Source organism: Corvus hawaiiensis, chromosome 2 (assembly GCF_020740725.1).
Source record: "Corvus hawaiiensis isolate bCorHaw1 chromosome 2, bCorHaw1.pri.cur, whole genome shotgun sequence".
NCBI classification, from domain to species: domain Eukaryota; kingdom Metazoa; phylum Chordata; class Aves; order Passeriformes; family Corvidae; genus Corvus; species Corvus hawaiiensis.
In genome coordinates, this window is record NC_063214.1 from 89,005,638 (window position 1) to 89,025,638 (window position 20,001).

At 39.8% G+C, this 20,001-nt stretch overlaps 1 protein-coding gene across 1 annotated transcript in view; it reads left to right on the top strand.

The window, feature by feature from the left end:
* The first annotated feature begins 14,137 nt into the window (after window positions 1-14,137).
* PPP2R3B (protein phosphatase 2 regulatory subunit B''beta) overlaps window positions 14,138-20,001 on the top strand; it is a 53,408-nt gene continuing 47,544 nt past the window's right edge. Inside the window, exons 1-2 of the mRNA XM_048324471.1 lie at window positions 14,138-14,152; window positions 15,550-15,917. Of these exons, the coding sequence (XP_048180428.1) occupies window positions 15,570-15,917 (348 nt within the window). The 5' untranslated portion in view covers window positions 14,138-14,152; window positions 15,550-15,569. The remainder of the gene's footprint in view (window positions 14,153-15,549; window positions 15,918-20,001) is intronic.

A 20,001-nucleotide genomic window follows, 5' to 3' on the forward strand; every position in this document is an offset into this window, starting at 1 on the left:
ATACCTCTGAGGGGAAGTGAAGGTTTGCTGTTATATCTTGCCTGTGCCCAGCTGCCACTTTATTGCATAACCTCTATTTTGCTGCACTCTCCAGCAGTCCTCTCTACAATCCAGGTGGTTGACACTGGTTTTAATTCCCTTTCCCGTATCTTAGGATTAAATAATCAAATTTCTACAGAAGATCTATCCCACAGAACTTTATTTTCAAACATTGAGGCTTTAGTTTACTTTGAAAAATCAAATGCATTTTATATTTATTTTTGTATTATTTTGGTATAATACCTTTTCATTCCAATAATCACTTGGTTTAATTTTCTGCACTACATATATTTTCTTTTGTTCCCATCACCCAAGTAGCTGTTTAATGGTTAGCTACAAATTTGCATTTGTTTGATCTCAGGTGTCTTTCTGCCTAAAGAATTAGTGGTGCTTTTGATAATATATACTCCAAAGGTATATTGTTTTGAAAAACTCTTTTGACCTACTTGTTTCCATAATGGTTGAGGTTTCTGTCAATGTGATTTCTCTTTATCATTTTTCTTCCCTTCCCCTTACCGGAGGCTGATTTTCTTCTAAGAACCTATTTCAATTCAGTAAAACTCCCTTTATTTTTTAATTCTCTTAGGTTATTGAACTCCCTAGATTCCAAAAACATTAATTTTATATTTTGTCAAATAGAAGGAAGTTCAGTAGATTCAAACAGAACCAGACTGAATAATCTTACCTATGTAATGTCCTTTTTCCTTCATTTTGAAAAATTTAGCAACTGTAGATGAAATTCTTGTTTCTGTGACAGGCTGAAATGAAAATTAGAGTAAGTCTTATTTCATTAAATATGAAATATAAAACTCTTCGTCACTTTTTAGAAAAAATTAAAATTATTCATATCCCATTATATAAGTAACATGCAGACAGTCCTGATCCATCTAGTAGGCATTTTATTTTGCAAAGACCCCAATCTTGCAATCCAATCTGAGCAGAAGAGCCCTTTCACTTCCACTGAAAGCCAGTGAATCTATTAGGCACTAGGCTTATAGAGGTGTTCTGGCACTTTAAAATGCAGACAGGCTCATAACAAAATCTTTTAAAAATGTACAGAAAGTGAATTCCCACTGAAATAATTTCACTCCATCTTATTTCTGTGTCTATAACATACCCCATTATATTTTAAATAAAACAAGGTGAAAGAAATTGAAACATAATTTTGGTTCATAAAAAAAAACCAAAAAATTGAAATTTCTGTCCCATGGAACAAGAAAAACATAGCTTAGAGAATGTTCAGGACATTTTTTTTAAAGACCTTTGAATCTGGGAGAAGACAATTCATCCCTCTGAACTCTGTCATGTGTTCAGAGATGTGGTGGGTACTGCACTGTTTACACTTCCAAACAATACCAACTGCATGTGCTCACAAAGAGACAAAAGGCTTCATTTTGCATGTGCACATACAATCCTTGCACCACTAGAGAACCAAGGCTGGGATTGCTAATTTCAGTTTTTTAAAAGGAGACTGTTTTGTTGAAAAGCAGAATAGCTTCATAGTCAATATAACATGCTTTTAATCATAGAATCATAGAATGGCTTGGGTTGAAAAGGACCTTAAAGACTACCTAGTTCCAATTCCCCTGCCATAGGTAGGGACACCCTTCACTAGAGAAGGTTGCTCAGAGCTGCATCCAACCTGGCCTTGAACACTTCCAGAGACAGGGCATTCACAACTTAGTAATTATACAGTATTACAAATACACCAAAAAGGCAATTATCAGATTTATTACACTGAGTTTGAAGATTTTCTTTCCAGATTATTTCTCAGAGATGACTGCACTTGTCTTCAGGAGTAACAACACTTTCAAATTACTTTTTACAGAATATGAGAAAAACTTCACTAAGTTTTAGCCAACACTGGAGAAAAGACAAACTCAGAACTGGTACTTGCAATATTAATTAAGGGCTCCTTAGAATTAAAATATATTTGAATGTTTGGTTATATATGACACTATCTATTCTAACTAGAAAGACTATAAATGGTTATGTAATGATAAATTATTAAAAATTATCACTTAGCAAATACAGAAAGGTTCCTGTAAATACCACCACTCCTTCTTGGAAAGAACAAATGTTTAGGAAATGACTGCAAACTAAACTTAACAAGTACAGACACAGAATAAGAACTCCTGATATATCTCAAGCTAATTTTATAAATCACTGTGTAATTTACAGAGCAAGTTTATGAAGTTGCTAAATTAGTACTCCAGGATCTCACAGGAAATCTCCTCTCCCCTACCATTACCCTCAGCATTAGCTCAAAGGCCTTTATCAAGAGCTCCAACCCTGCAGACACAGTGCAGTGATACCAGTCATGCACCTGAGAACTGAGCAACAGCAGCACCTCTTGGCTAAATCACTGCCTGTATATGTAATTGTTAGTGTTTCACAAGTGCCCACACTGGGCAAGGTCTTGTTTATTTTATAAGTTTTTGGTATCTACACTAAAAAAAATAAAGAGAAACATCAAAATGAAGAGAAAATTAAGCATCTTTATGGCGTAACACTATCATGCTTCTACAATAATTTGGAAAATTTATCATTTAAAATTAGGAGTTAAGGAGGGAAAAGGACAGAAATTGTTATCACAAACTGTCTTAGAGAGGGAACTGATTACAAACATTTCAGAAGTCTTTCTGAACAAGACAATTTTATCCATACAAATTGTTGTAATTAGGTATTCATTACCTCTCCTCACCACTGATGAAGAAGCTAAAACTGCAATGGTTAAGGCTATGAAGAATTAGCCATTCCATGTTCATATGGACTCTTTACTATCTCTTTATAACTGATTGAGAATGTTTTCTGATTTATACTTTAAAAAAAAAAAGTTTTAACTGCTTGACAAATATTTCATTGTCCCTATACAGCTCACTGCTGCCACTTGTTTGGAAAACTGAAAGGTAAGTTGAAAAATGCACCTTTTCCATTTTCATCTCTAATTGAATTCTCTCTTGACCCCCTTATTCCCCATGGCTGTATTTCAGGTTTTGATGATAAGAAAAAGAATTTTGTATTTGGATAATACAATTTTCTCACTTGCCTTCAGCGACCTTCAGCTCAATTTCCTCTCCCCAGAGACACTGTATATTATAGAATTGAATCAAATTCCTTATTCATAGAAAAAAAGTTCCAATTTAATCTGAATATTCAGCATTTTACACTGGTCAGGGTGATGGATGGCAAATTGAAATGCTTTTGGTTCAGGTAATCAAATGGCAGAATTCAGACTTGTATTGAAAAAAATAATGAAGTCTATTCAATATTCTCATAAGGTGCAAAAAATGCACATTACACGGTAGAACTGGGGCTTTTTCTTATTATCTAACCAATAACATCTCCACTGCAAAAAGTATAGTAAAACATTAAGAATTTATGTAGGTTAGAACATGTGAAAAGCAGCCACCTTTGGGGGAAAATGCAGGCATCCTTCTAAGAGTGCTCAGATGAACGAGTACAAAACTGGGGAAAAAAAGACCCATTCTCAGTATGTACCTGCAATATTCCATGGTGGGTTACTGAAGCCTTTTAATATGTTTTAAATGCTTTTTGAGAAAGAAACACAGCCCTTTTAATCGCTTCAAGTTGTTTGATATACTAAACCACTGCAATGTTTCATTTCCATCCCTGAAAGTTCTGTCAAGAAATGTCATCAGGTACCTCATTATTTCCAAAGGACTACCATTTCATTTTGGAAAATCCTCTTGCTACTTGTGAAGTTCAACCCCAAAACAATTGATTTGAACAACACCAGCTTGGCACCATGCTATTGATGAAACTTACTTGGACATTTGGGCTTGGACAAGATATCTCCAGGAAAACAAGAGGATAATGATGCTGCATAAATTTGCTTTGGTTTAAAAATTCCATCAATAGTTATTGTCTTCCCTTCTAGAGGTGCTTGGAATTATGCTGTTTGGTTTTCAAATATGGTACACCAGTTATTTCTTCTACAGTTCTTTGGAGTATTTAAGCCACAAGGAAGGCCTAACTGGAGACACCACTAGCATTTAGTTAAAAATGCAATGCAGAAACCTAAATGTTAAGGTACTGTGTTTAAAAATGAGTCCTAGGCTGCCCTTACCAACTGTACTACAGTTCATGTCTCCTCCATGTTTCTGCTCTCACCTCACACACACAAGCCTGGTGCACAGACATTATCCAGGACAGCAGGATGAGGGGAACTCCTGTTCAGAGTAACTTCCCCATACCTGGCATACACAAGTTGACCTTCTCAACTGGGGAAGAACATCTTTCATCATTTTTCCTTCCTCCGCACCACAAGCAGCAGCACTCAGACTTGATCTTCCCGTGTGGAAACGCAGAGCTCTGCATGATGCTGGGCATGCTCACAGGGCATTTGTGTTCTCTAACTAACCTATGGGCGGAGTTTGCCATATCAGCTTGTGCGGTTTCACAGCCACAGGGTAAAGATGGGGCATAAGGCAAGTGGAAAAAGTATGCACAGAAGCACTCTCAGGAGCAGGATGAGCACTCCAACTATCAAGGATAATAGCTTTTTTAGAAATATTTACAAGTTAAAGCTCTTAATGCTGAACTAACTCTTAAACTAAGAGATATTGGCAGGAAATGGTGAATGCTAGTAAGAACTTGTGACCCACCAGCAGTTGTGGAGAGAAGAGCTGAACCTAACAAGACACACAAATATATTCATTTCAGTCAAGGCCCAGGTTAAAAAAAAAAATCGCTTTTTTTCAACCTTTCCAGTAAGAGCAATTTAGGAACCAAACATTACATGCACCACTGTATGGTGTAAGGGTGGTTCTGCAATGGAAGCCACTAACAGGTACACTGATGAACAAGAAAATAGAGCCCAACTACTATTCCCAGATCCCTTACATCTTCAGGACTTGCAGGAACGTAAGTAATTAAAATGCTATATTTTATATGTTAAAGTATAAATAGATACCAAACAGGTACACAACGTTTGAAGTGTTTTATATAATCAAACATGAACTTAAGATGTCATAGAAGAGGATTTAAGCATGGGATTTTGAAGTAATTCAAGTAGAAACTTGTCCTCTGTCCTGAACAGGATGGAAAACAAGTGCATAGTTCTGACTAATCTATTATCTGCATTTCAAGGTCCAAAACACTAAGGACACTTGCTGCATGAGCTTACTTCTACTGAGAACTATTTGGAATGTCTTTTGTGTCATAGCTCTATGGGAATATAAGAAGTGTAAGACACATGACAGCAATTTTTACTACACAGTAAAGTGAGAAATTATAAAAATATTTTAATTTGTTGAAAAGTTGCATTCTGATCTTCCTCCTCCAGAAACATTCTTAGTACCAGTCCTTGTACAAGGGCTAAGTACTGAGTCAGGACAGTCAAGCTATGTGAGCAGGTGCTTAAAAGTCAGGAAACAGCAGCACTGAAATACTAATACAAGCTGGTTTCATGTTACCATGGGGACTATTCCCAAAGGCCATATTAGCCTATGGCCACTAAGCCCCATGGGGGAACTTTCACAACCAAGGGATACCAACAGGCTCTTCTGGAGGGCAGTTCAGATCAGGAAACCAGCTCCAGCCCAGAGGAGCCTGCATCACCCAGATAAATTTAGCCACTGTGAATACTCTTCATACATTCAAATTACATTCCTTAGTTGCAATTATTTTGCCCAGGATCATGTGAAACATTATGCAAGCTTTGTCTTCTTCCAGTGTGCACTTTTCTCATTTCCATAATAGTCCAGTACTGGATCTATACCTTAGCAGTTGCTGACTGCTGTCACATTCACTTTTTTTTCAGCTGGTAGTATTAAAAGGTAAATGTAAATTACAGAGACTATTTCTCTAACCTTGTCTCTGGGATAGAATATTTAGTTGGGAACAGTATCGTTCATCACAGCTGCAGGCTATTTGATAAATGCTTCTTAAATGCCAGACTCCTTGTCTGCTGGATATGCTGCCTCACTGAGGACTGGGGAAGTAACACAGCTCAAGGTAGCCATTGTTAGTGCCCCTCCAGTGCTCCTTTCAGACCAAAGGACAAACATGGTTGTGACAGTGTGCAAAATACTCTGGCCCAGCATTCAAGGGGCTTTTGTTCTTCTCTGTGTGCTAACCCCAGTGAGCATGGAGAGGTTCCCATGTTAGCTGGCACAGCACGCATGAGCTGCTGATACGCTCTGAATGCATGCCAGCTTGGGTAGCAATTTAATAAAGCCGCTGAAGCTAATGCCATTTTTTGGCACCACATAAGAGAGCTTGTTGTAGGGTCACATATATGCATATAAAGGGTCATGTACCAGCAAATTTTCAGGAAATAGTAGACATGCACATTATTAGACTGAATTGCTGTCTGGCTCCAATATCTAAAATATGTAGCCAGCTCTTAACCCTACGTCTCAGCATTCTGATGCACTTAAATCAGAAAAACATGTAGGGTTTCTGTGTCTTAAGTGAAGTTTCTAAAGCAGGAGAAGAATATCAAGAAAGTAGCACCAGATTCTATATAGAAACACTTGAAGAGCAATACTGCTGGAATTAGTGCCACTACTGACACAATATTTTGATTAATAAACACTTTTCAAAATCTGAGATTGTCTCTAAAATCTTGATTTTAAAGAAATTAATCTGGGGCTCACATTTTCTTTTCAATTAGGATTTTTGAACCACTAATTTTGTATTTTCAATACTTTCTTTGCAACTACAAGGACTCCTTTTAACATGCATGTTTAATGGAAGATAACATTATTTCATCATCATGGGACTCTGGAGCTTTATAAGAAAAACACTAAATCTTATTAAACTTGTGATAAAATTATTGGTGTTGGCAACCTTGCAGACATATGCCTAGAGCTGCACAGTGTTTTCCTCCTCTAACTACTGTAACTAAAAGGACTTTAATGAGAGCAAAAGAATGTGGCTCTGTCTGCCCAGAATCTTTCAGAATTTTCACTTTTCCCTAATGAAAATGAAAACAAATACTTTTCTTTTTTTTTTTGTAAGCTTTTACGGACATCTGAACTGACTTTTGTAATGAAGGAGGATTAAGCAAACTCAGGAAAATCATAAATGTGGTTTGTATTAGTGTACTAATTAGCTCATAAATTTAGAAATAGTTAATCTTTTAGTTTTGCTGAATGAAAATAGTGGTCAAATTGCAGATCAGATCTTGTAAATGGAGTAATGCAGTGGTGAATTAAACCCCCAAGAGCATAGGTGTCTGATCTCATAGCATTATGAAAACTGGAAATCTTGCTACTGGCTTTAAAGAGCACAAGGTGAATTTAGCTGAAGTTGTAAAATATTACTCAAGCAGCCAGATACTTAGCAGATAATAATAAAAAAATGTGATTTATTAGGTGTGTACTTCTCATTGTATTGTAATCCAACAACTAACTATATTAATTATTTTTAGTTCTGTGAGCTAATTAGAACAGTGGTAGCTGGCAAAATTCTGTGGTTTACTGCAGTTTCTATTTAATGTATGTAAATATGTACATGGATATTCAAAGGACCCTGCCCTAGAAATATACATGTCATTACAGAAACAATTGTGGGTACCAAGTAATAAAAATATACTTGTCCATTACATGATTTACATTTCTTTAGAAATGCCAAAGTAGAAAAGTAGAGGCACCGTTTTACACTGCCCCATTGATAATCTGATGAAGACTGCTCTGACGAAACAAAGAAAAATAGGTTCTATCCCAAAACAAGTTTAGGTCTCAGTTCTTCAGACTGGGTCCTAGCCAGGTGATGGAGATGCAAGACCCAAGCACCTGGGCATGGTAGCAGACAAGTAGCTGGCAGACATTACAGGCTGCTGGATGCAATAGCTCAGAGTCTTCTCGCCCCTTTAATGATTGCACCAGGACAAGGTTAGAAGAGAACTGGGCTCAGTAACACTCAACGTGGAAAATGAATGGACTCCCATTCTCACACCCCATAAACATCCTCACGCACACCTTGTTAAACACCACCCCAGAGACTGCATTTCAAGCAGTTTTCCATAAACTCCATGTAACCTGGATACAATGCTAGATAAAACTATTGGATAAAATACAGCACTAGAAGTATGTGAACCTGGGATTAGAAGATCAGGGTGACTTAATGCGGAACCAGCCTTCGCATCTGGACTGCTGTAAACATTGCTCAGTCCAAGGCCCCTGGGGAAAAAAACCAACACACCAACAGTAATTCAGTAAAATGTGTAAGAACTGCTCATTGCTAGAGTCCTGCAGTGATATGCAGTAGGAATTAATCTAAAAACATGATGGCAAACAACTGCTGTATCAATTTTCTTCTTTGGCTTGTAATGCACCTGCTCTTACAGTATCTACATTTTATACTCTATTCTTTTTTCTTGCAGAGATGTAAATATCCCGGCATTAAACCAACCATTCAGGTAAAGAGAGAGCCAGTGACAAGGTCTTATTCTAACTACATGGTGCATGTGATAAGCAGGAAACAAAATTTGTCTGCAAGCACAGAATGTTTAAATGCCTCTACTGACGACACGAGCTGGCAAGTTACAAAATAATTTGTAATTATATCTCTGATTGCTCTTAAGGAGTTGTGCAGCAGCAAGCTATTAACCAGATCCTATAGTACTGCAGTATTCTACCTGAAGGTGGTAGGAGACAGAGAAAATTCAAGCCTCAAGTCTCAATATTAGACTCTTCCGAGAGCATTGCTGGCTGCCAAACATGTGCACCAAGACATCATTGCTGACATATTTTTGCCTGCATATGATGCTACTTCTGGAGGCCATATGACTTATAGTTCATCATCCCAGCTCTAGTTTTGGTAAGCTGCTGCAAGAAAGGATGCAGTGGCATGGTTAGCTGGTATGGGTGCATAGTTCAATGGATTACCAGTTACTACCGTTTTCTTAGTATTTATCTTCATTTTAAATGATGCAGCATAAGGCATGCAAAGCCCTCTTCATTCCCCCCCAAATTAGTACAAGGACTAGGAATTTGAGTGACAGTATGTTAGACTTTATTCTTTTCTTAGTGGAAAGTAACATTTACACTCCCCTGAAGTCTCTCTGACTGCATACCATAAGCAGGTTTACAAGGAACATCACCTTGGAAGCACAACCTCAATGAACCCATCTGGCCAAAATTTTCAATAACAACAACTTAAATAAAAGTGGCCAGTTTGTCAGAACATTCAACACACTTGCTTCCAACTAAGTTAGCACATCAGGAAATCAGGACACAGTTATTTTAGTGCTTATATATCGGTTAGAACTGGACTTCAGATGCCTAAATTTGAAAGTTGTGAAATATATCAGCAAAAGCATTACAAAAGCACTATAAAAGCAAAATCCTAATCAAAATGCAATATTCTCCTTAAAGCAGCATTCTAAAGAGGTACTGTGGTTCTCTTCCCTAAGTGACAGGCTATCATGGTTTAACCCCAGCCATCAAACGAATACCACACAGCTGCTCACTCACTCCTCCACCAGCAGGATCACAGAGAGAATTGGAAGGGTTAAAAGTGAGAAAATTCATGGGTTGAGATAAATACAGTTTAAGAGGAAAAGCAAAAGCTATGCACACAAGCAAAACAAAACAATGAAATTAATTCACTGCTTCCATGAGCAGGCAGGTGTTCAGCCATCTCCAGGAGAGTATGGCCCCATCATGCACAACAGTGACTTGGGAAGACAAACACCACCATTCCAAGCATCCCCCCTTCATCCTTCTTCCTCCCACTTTATATATTGATCATGATGTCATATGGTCCGGAATATGCCTTTGGTCTGGTGGGGTCAGCTGTCCTGGCTCACCATCTCCTATGCATCCACAGTCTGTTCATCAGCATGGCAGTAAGAAAAGCAGAAAAGGCCTTGGCTGTGCGTAAGCCCGGATCAGCAATAACATTCCTACATTATCAACCCTGTGTTCAGCACAAATCCAAAACACAGCCCCACACCAGCCCCTGTGAAGAAAGTTAACTCTACCCCAGAAAAAAACAGCACAAAGGCATATGAAAAAAGAATAAGGACTCAGAGACATCCTGCAGTGAACTGTATTTTGATCTCAGGCACATGTTCCACCTCAACCTGCCACTCTGTTTAATGATGATGACTCTACTTTTGAGGCTGGATGAGAGTACATCTAACACAGCCCTGTGCAAGCAAGTAAATATAATACTCCAAATGCATTTATCCTATCTAACTTTAGACTTCTAAAATGTAGTTGTGTATACCACAGATTCTAATTGAGATTCTTATTAAGTAGTGGAGAGGAACACTTTTAAGTCATGTTACATCTGATCTAGGTTAGATGTCTACCTCTGGGTAACATTAACAGGCCTTAGAAATGTTGCTTTACTCCAGTACAGAGGGATTGGAAACACCTCTTTACTACCGGTATGTGTAAATTGTACAGACCCAAGGTTATCAGGGAAGAAGCCCAGCCCTCGCTGCAAAATGCTGATTAGGAACGGAAATATTCCTTATGAACACCACTGCCCTTTGTGACTGTACACAGTGATAAACAAAGGCAAAGGAGGACTTTGATATTTAGCCAGGAACATACATTGGCAGTACTGCTAACATCACACTTGCTGAGTCAAGACCAGTGAAGCAAGCTCAGAAAGGAGCTGCAGGCAACAGAGCCAACAAGAGCTGGATGCGGCTCTTCGGTTTCTGCCCTGGGGTTAGTGTCTCCACACACGGTATGGAGGGAGGCACTGTGCTACACGGATACACCAGCATGGGTGTACTAACTCCACTGCGCTGGGTTGTTAGGCCCAAGCACTCCTGTTATTTATTGGCTTGAGTTATATCAATACACCACTCTCTTGCATTTATTAAACAAGTGCCTTACCTAAAGCATAGTCTGTGTTCTTTACAACAATGCTAAGTGTGACCCCATCACTAAACATTCAGGTATCAGCTGGATATTGCATGCTCGGTACTTTAATATTTAATAATTATACAGTGGATTTTTAAAGGAGCCCATCCTTAAACCAGATGGATACATTACATATCCATATGTCTAGTAAGACACCAGAACAGATTTTTGTCTTCCATATATTGAAAGCAACATAGAAAAGATTCAGCTTCTGTACTTAGCATGTCAAGCAAGAACAAGGAAATAGCAGTCAAAAAGGATTTCAAGTTTCAATTCTTGGTGGAAGATATGAACAAAAAGTTCAATTTAAGTATTTCTCCATTTCTGGCCAAGTTTGAGTCCCTGTATCTCTACAAACACACACCCCTACCAGTAGATACACTGCTGGTAGGTTCATCCAGACACAAATTCAAAACATCTGTCTCATTTGGCAGTACTGGTACAACCGGGTAAGGATGCCCTAAGTGTCTTCTGCTTGACAGAAGGCACATGGAATTGATTCCTCTCTCACACCAATGCTATCCATGACACAGTCTAATAAAGTCAGAGCTAGAATTGCTTTGAATCTACTCTAGCATGCATGAGAGAACACTGTGACTGTGTGCATCTCTCAGAGGGTTTTCTTTGCATGTCTTCTTTCTCATTTCTCATGTTCCTCTGGGAGATCTCATTGCCAGTTTCAACAAAGAGCATCATCTCTTTGCAGATGATATCCAACTCTACAACTCTGTCAAGTCACTCTCTGATCCCCTTCTTGCCACCTGTCTTCAACATGTCAATCAACAGATGGCTACACCATCACTAAGGAATGCTTCAAAGGCATTCAAAATGTTTTAAAAGTCCTCTTTGTTCCATGTCTCTTGCGCTGCTATCAGTCTTCTTAATTCAGCCCTTCAGTTCTCCGCCAAAAATCTTGCTGCTATCCACAACACAGGGTTTTTAATTTCTTTTCCCCTACTTAAAAGCTACTTCCATAATATTTACAGATTTGTCCATCCTTTGACATCTGCTTCCTCTGTGTTATGTTGAATGTTTTACTCCAGTTTAAAATAATGCCATTTTGTCCACTTTGGTTTTCTACAAACATATTTTCTAACTTCATCAACCAATGAGCAGGAAACAGAATACTACTCTACTTCAAAAGGTGGAGACTCCCTCAAGAACTTTTAGTATCTTCTTAAATGCATAATCTCATTTTAAGATTTGTGAAAATATATTTCAGTGTCTCCACCAGGAAGTTAAAGCCTTCTGATAGACTTAGAAGAGTAATACAGTTTTTTGCCAGATGACTCTGTTATTATCAAAATATCATGCTGGTATTACCTAAACATAACTGTGTTGGAATGTACCAGATTTCTCTCACAGCATCTCAGCTTTTGCTTCTCCTCAGCCCTTTCTTATCTCTGTATCCTCTCTACAAGCTTCCAAAAACCAGAAAGCAAGCCCATTCCTTCACTTACCCTATTTTAATCTTGCCTGCATTTTCAAGCCTTCCCTTCAAACCATTGTATCATCTTTGGTACAGCCCATTCCCACAGCAGTAACGTTCCAATGATTTGTAATAATAACCTGTCATAAATCTGGAGTGTCTCTGACGGTAAAGAAAGTGGAAGAATGTAAATGGATAAACAAAAGTGAAGTGTAGCCACATGAGGAAAAATCCTCGTGTGGAAGTAGGGAATCTGATGTAAAAATACCAATGAATCGCTGGTGTAAAATATACCAAAGAAAAGAACTATATGGGCCAATGGTCAACCACCTAAACCCCACTGGCAAGTGCACCTGGGGAGCCTCACAGGGGTGCTCATGAAGGCTGACAACCACAAATTCCCAGTGTATGTTTTCTACTGCAAAAAAGAGGCTGCAAACAGATTGGCACACATCATTCTCTTAGTAAGGGGATTATCCTTCTATTTGTTACTGCTTCCACCTCCTCTTTCATCCTGACATTTGCAATCCTGTAACACTAGTGGTAACCACAGCCACTGTGTAGAAAGAGCATTTAGTGTTCTCCTTTTAACAGCATTTAGCAGCTGGAACCAGCTCACTTTCACAGAATCACAGAATGGGTAAATTGTGTGGAAGGGATTACAGTGGGTCATCTCACCCAACCTCCCTGCGTAGGCAGGGTCGTCCTAGAGCATATGGCATAAGAGTGCAATCCACATGGTTCTTGTATATCTCCAATGAGGGAGACTCCACAACCTCTCTGGGCAATCTGTTCCAGTGTGTGTGGTCACCCACACAGTAAAGATGTTCTTCCTCATATTCAGGTGGAGCTTCCTGTGCATCAGTTTCTTCCCCTCTTGCTTCATGTCTTAGTTGTTGGTACCACTGAGAAGAGTCTGGACTCATCCTCTCAGCACCCCCTGTTTAGATAATTATACACATTAATAAGGTGCCCTCCTAGTCATGTCTTCTCGAGGCTGAACAGTCCCCGTTCCCTCTGCCTTTCCTCTTAAGAGAGATGCTCCAGTCACCTTACCCTCTTTGTCACCCTCTGCTGGACCCTCTCCAGCAGCTTCACGTCTCTTGTGCTCACCAGCCCAGAACTGGACACTCCAGATGTGACCTCACCAGGGCAGAGTAGAGGGGCAGGATCGCCTCCCTCGACCTGCTGCTGCTCTTCCTAATGCATCCCAGGACAGCACTGGCCATCTTGGCCCCAATGCTGGCTCATGGACAGCTTGTGGTCCAAGGACCCCCTCGTCCTTCTCCGTAGAGCTGCTCCCAGGTAGGTCAGCCCCCAGCCTGTGCTGGTGCCCAGGGTTATTCCTGCCCAGGTGCAGGACCCTGCATTTGCCTTTGTTGAATTTCAGACAGTTCTCTGACCCTCTCTCCAACCTGCCGAGGGCCGTCTGAAGGGCTGTACAGCCCTCTGGGGTATCGGCCACTCCTCCCGGCTTTGTGTCATCAGCAAACTTGTTGAGGAGATACTCTGCCCCTTCAACACTTTGCCAGCTCCTCTCAGAGAACCAGTCAGTGGGGAGCAGCCTGTGAGACGCCGGGGCCTTGTCAGAGCTCTAAGTCGGGCCCAGGTGGCGGCGGCGGCACAGCGGAGGCTCGGGCAGCGCGGCAGCGGCCCGTCGCCATGGCGACCGGCGTCCGCGTCCCGCGGGGCGGAAGGGAGGCGCTCTCGCGAGATGGCGGCGGGCGGGCCGGGCCGGGCCGGAAGGAGGCGCGCATTTGAAGGCGGCGGCGGCGGTGGCGGCGGGAAGGGGCGGTGGCGGAGCGGGGCCGGTGAGCGCGTCTCTCCCGTGGTGCGGAGCCCCGTCGTTTCTGAGCTGCTTCTGTGGGGCGAAGCGCGGCGCCCGCCCGAAGGGAGCGAGCCTATAGCGGCGGTGCCGGCTCCCCGTGCCCGGGGCGGTGCCGGGCTGGCCCTTTCCCAGGACCGTTTCTTTCCAGGCGAATGGCGCTTGAGGCTGGCTGGGCACAGCCGCCAGCGCCGTGAAAGTGTTGAGCTGAAAAAAGTAGGGAAAGGAGGTGGTCTTCAGTTTCAGAACGGACTAACTGCACTGCGAAGTTACAGCGATTTGGAAAGTTTTAAGTGGTGCAGTGTTAAAAGGCTTCTAGTTCTGCCGTGGGACGAGGATGGGCTTTAGGTTTTAATAGGATGTTCGTTTGCTAGGTATTACTCGTTTCCAAATTGAGGTGCTTGTCTTAAGGCTTTTCAGCCAAGTATTTGCGTATGGAATCATTTAGGTTAGAAGAGACATCTAAGAGCGAGAATCCTCTATTTTTTATCATATGCTTCATGCATATAGATCAAATCCTGCGAAGGGCTTTAAAAAAATACAAACATGAGGAAGCATAGGTTTTATTTGAACTGTATCAAATCATGAAGTAATTGGATGCCGAAAATCTTGATAGTAACTTGAGTTCTGTTCTCAGTGTTTCATTCCAGTCCTCTGTCTCTCTAATACAAAAAAAAAAAAAAAAACACCAAAAAAAAAAACCTGTTTGTTTCAGGTGAATAACTGAACCTGAAATCATACTGTCCCAATTCTTGAGTTACATTGGTTTGGTAAAACTGAAAAAGTGAATGTCAAGTATAACATTTTAACATGTTTTAAAATATCAAATGACAGGGCTTTGGGAATCACTCACATGGGGGGATGCAAGATTTTAAATCCGTAGCACAACCTCAGAATGAAAATGGAGCATTCAGTCTTAGTTCTAAATCTCTTGACTGAAAAACTTCTTATTAAATCTTATTTCTTCTATCACCAGGGCTTAGCATAAACTGCTTAGACATTTAGTTCTTAGCATGTTCAATTATAAGTATTTTCAAGTCTTATTCATCTTAATACATGTGTTTTTAACACTTATTCATAGACGATACTTGTAATATTTGTTAGCTATCTCTTTGAGAAAGCCCAAGTGCAATTTCTTTTTCTCCAGTCTCCATCATTTACACAATATGCTTTTAAAAGAAGTTATCCATTGTTTAGAAGAAGGTATTGGAATTGACTCTGATTTATGGCTTACACTTGTAAAATGTTGTTGAAGTCGCATGTTAAAATATAACTCCCAACTCATGTTGGTATCTTGAGGGAATAAATATCAATACTTTGTTAAATAATGCCTGTGAAACACTGAAAGTCGAGTGGAATATTTATATGATTGTCAAATCTTTACTTTGAATTTGACCCAACAGAATAGGGAAACTGGAAGAGAATGTCACCTGGAAAAGTTCTGCAACCTGCAGTGAAAATGAAGGTGGATGAACTCTTCTTGTGCTGGTTGAGTCAGCCTGCTACTCGGCTAACACTAAAGGACTGCTTGAGAAGAATCAAGAATAAGGAGAAAACAGAGTTTGGTAACGCAGATTCAGGAAACAGTAAAAATGAGAGTTTCAACAGTAAAAATTCCAATTCCAAGCAGTGTATATTAGGAGATACCAGATTGCCTTTGATGTCTTTCAGTCCTCCTCAACTTTCTACTACTCTTCCATCGGCAACTCCAGCTAGGTCAACGAACACTTCTAATGTTAGAGCAACACGTCAATCCTCAGGGACCAAAGAAGTAAGTTTGTTATTAGATTTATTTGTTTAAATGGAAATGAATTTTGTGTTTGTGGTATTGGTGAATTATGTAAGTAAGTATTTCCCCCAGAGGAGGTATCAGGAGTGGAGTGAAGCAGCAGCACTGAACATAACATATCAATGTTTGTGTGTCGTTAATATCAGTGGATAGGTGGCCTAAGCTTCCATAAGATTATCTTGGCTCCTTGCCATCTAATTGGGGATGAATTTAAGTCCTTGTGTTTGTGTTCCTTTTATAACATACTGCCTTGACTGCAAATATTCCTTTGTCTAATGATACCAGGCACTGTTGTTAGTACAAGACTCAAATTTGGCTCCACTGCATCTGCATATTAACAAACTAATTGTTTTGGTACTGCATGGTACATTCAGCACTTCCTTCCTAATGGGGTCTTCATTTATAACAGACAATGCCCTCTATGCAAGGATAGCAACCCTGCCCCCAACCTGAAATATTCTTTTTAAGCTTGCAATTCAACTCAATCTAGTCTCTAGCTCTTTTTGTAAATTGTAATAACAAAACTGGATAGAAAATATTGTGGTGACAGACAAAAGTAAGCATTGCTTTTGTATGATCAACAGCCATAGAATTATAGAATGGTTTGGACTGCAAGGGGCCTTCAAGACCATCTAGTTCCAATCCCTCTGCCATGGACAGGGACACCTTCCACTAGACCAGGTTGCTCAAAACCCCATCCAACCTAGCTTTGAACACTCCCAGGGGTGGGAGATGCACAGCTTGTCTGGGCAACCTCTTTCAGTGTCTCACCACCCCCATAGTAAAGAATTTGAATAATTTCTTCCTAATATTTGATCTAAACCTACCCTTTCCATTTAAAGCCATTCCCCCTTGTCCTGTCACTACATGCCCCTGTACCAAGTCCCTCTCCAGCTCTCTTGCTGGCCCCCTTTAATTACTGGAAGGCTGCTGTTAAGTTCTCCCCAGAGCCTCCTCTTCTCCAGGTAGAACAACCCCAACTCTCAGCCTGTCTTCTTTGGCAAGGCACTTCAGCCCTCTGATCATCTCTGTGGCCTTCCTCTGGACTTGCTCCAGCAGGTCTACGTCCTTCTTATGCTGAGGACCCCAGAGCTGGGCACAGCACTCCAGCTGGGGTCTCACCAGAACAGAGTAGGAGGGCAGAATCACCAACCTTGCCCTGCTGGCTGCACTGATTTTGATTCAGCTCAGGACACAGTTGGCTTTCTGGGCTGTGAGTGCACATTGCTGAGTCATGTTGAGCTTTTCATCCAGCACCATCCCCAAGGCGTCCACCTCGGGGCTGCTCTCAATCCATTCTCCGCCCAGCCTGTATTTGTGCATGGGATTTCCTTGTCCCAGATGCAGTGCCACTTGGAACAAGGCTTCCACTTGGCCTTGTTGAACTTCAGGAGATTCATAAGGACTTCAAAGAGTTACTATGCTGTTTGTGCTATAGGACTATAAATTCATATATTTTAAAAATACTGGAAAATTGTAAGAGGTTGTAACTCCCAGTCACTCTGCATACTTTGGTATCTAACTTACTACAGTGGACAAACCTGGTATCCCAGAGAAACCTCAGTTTGGTAAGGGTAGAGAGGATAAAGCTGAGGATGTGTAAGAATATAAATTAATTTTTGTTTGTTGTTGATATGCATTGAGTGTATAGACTTACCCTTCAACCCACAAGAGTAACAGCATGACTACTGTTTTGCGCTTAAACGTTTAATCTAAAGTGATCTCTTGGTTTCATAAATACTAATTTTCAAATCTAGTTTGACAACTTCTTAGCTCCAAAATGTCACATGTCCAGTCTAGTGTTTGTCTAGATTGATTTTACAATAATGGGGACTTGTATTTATGTATAATCACCAGCCAGACAGCAGGGCATGACAATTGATTTACTTTTGTTGTTGTTGTTCACACTATTATATTTCCTGTTCTAGTGAAATGCAGAAAGTCAGTCAGCAGATGCTCAGTTTATTCTTGTATCAGATAAAAGCAAGCAGAGGAAGAGTTTTCATTAAAACCCACTGTTATTTGCTATACTTGATCGCTAACTTGTGTACTGTATTTTCGTGTGTCTTGGTTGATTGCTTTAAGTAAATCTCGTAAAGAAGAACTAGAAGAGACTAATGAAGAGTAACATTCTTGACTTAATTGGAATTGTTTGTATAGTGCTGAGAGAGAACCTAGAGGAGTTAGGTTGTTGGTTGCTTGAGAAGGCTGGGGAAAGGGAATTTCTAAGCAATGAGAAATTTATTTATGGCTTTACTATTCAGCTGAACTGAAGCTTCATCCAAAAGTTTCTTAATCTCTAAGTGTAAATTGCATTTGCAGCTGGCATCAGCTCTTAAATATCACCAAGATCTGCATGTTCTGCCATGACAGTGTATTTTCTTTTTCTTCCACAATGTACCCCCCTTTCTTCCACAAACTACCTCATGCAGTGTCAAAACTAATGCATGTGCTGTTGTGCATCTTACTATGTTTCTCAGATCAAGCCACAATGGTTTTACCTACCTCATATGAGTTTTAAGTAAGTTAGAGGCTCTCATCTTGTTTCTATATATGGGAGAAGATGTTTCAGATACTGGACCTATAGTACAAGCTAATACAGATTAAATTCTAAATAGCAGTCCTCGAAAATGGTAGAAGTTAATGTGCTTAGCTCTGTGTGCATGAGGGTGTTATTAGGAAAAGGCTTTTACATCCAGCCATAGAACTGGAGAATTCTTTCTTTTTGGACTACATATGTCAACTTAAGCATCTTACTAAACCTTTTCTTATTGTGCACTGGAAGGCTCATAGGGCAGCATACAAACATTTAACTTATTTTGGCATGGTACATTTTCAGTATCACTGAGCTAAATCACTACATTTGATTATGGGTAAGGTTGCTGTATGCCTTTTCCTGTTTCTTAAAACATTCCTGCAACATTTTTGGAGGACACCAAAGAATAAAGCTGATAACATTAAACTACCATCCTCAAGTAATTACCAGGAAGTAAATATCAATGTGTAGGAAAACAACATTTTCATGCTACAGGTTTCTGTACTTATTAGCAGAACATGCTTGTCTGAAAGGGAAGCACTCTTAATTAGAATTTAATTAGATATTTAATCTTTGATACTTTAAACAGTAGCATATGAGCAAAATAAGTTTGTGTGCTGATGGCAACCATTAAACAGCATTAAGAGTACTGTAGCTGTCAGCTATTGTATTCAAGGGGGTCTTTTCTTTTTTCCAGAGATTAGCTTGTAATTGAAGCCTGCGGCTTATACTTCTATCCAAAATTCAGAAGTTGCCATGTATTTTGCTGAAACACTAATGTTTTGTCAGAGGAGAATTTGCTGTCTTTCAAGATAGTTGAAACCCTCCCCTGATTAGCAAGTCAAAAAAGTACTTTCTCCAATAATGAAAGAACCTACATAGTCTTTATGGAATTTTTTCATCTGGACAGGTCACTTAAAGCCATGTTAAGACTAAACTGTTGACTTAATCCACAGCACATTTTAAAATCTAATCAGAACTCTACCATGAAAATTCATCTTACTGCAAATGAAAACAAAATAATAACTGCACTTTTACTGCAAATGAAAACAAAATAATGTTTGCTTAGGAATTGTTTTTTTCCTTTAGGGAAGGTATTTTGCTTCCCTTGCATGGTGTCATTCACAGTGAGGTGGATATCTGATTGTACCCATTGTATAAACGTAATTGCAGAGTTCTGGTCACTGTTGTTATGTGATGTGAAGTGCTTGCTAGCATTTGGTATTCTGCAAGTAGGCCTGTGATTTGTATGCACTAAATACTTCAAAAAACAGAAATTTAGAGACATAAAAAAATTTCAACATTCAGGTCTCAAATATTTTCTGAGTGTATTGAAGAAATTCTGGACCTGTAACTTTCAAACTTGAAGAATAGCTGTAGTAGATTTCTTCTAACCCTTATCACTGCTGAACACAGATTTAACAGTTTTTCTGGGACTCTAGTTTATCCTAAACACATGAGGTATACACAATTGTACACTGTTCATCACATTGTCAAAAATGCCGGTCCTCAAGGCCTAAAAGGTGCCAC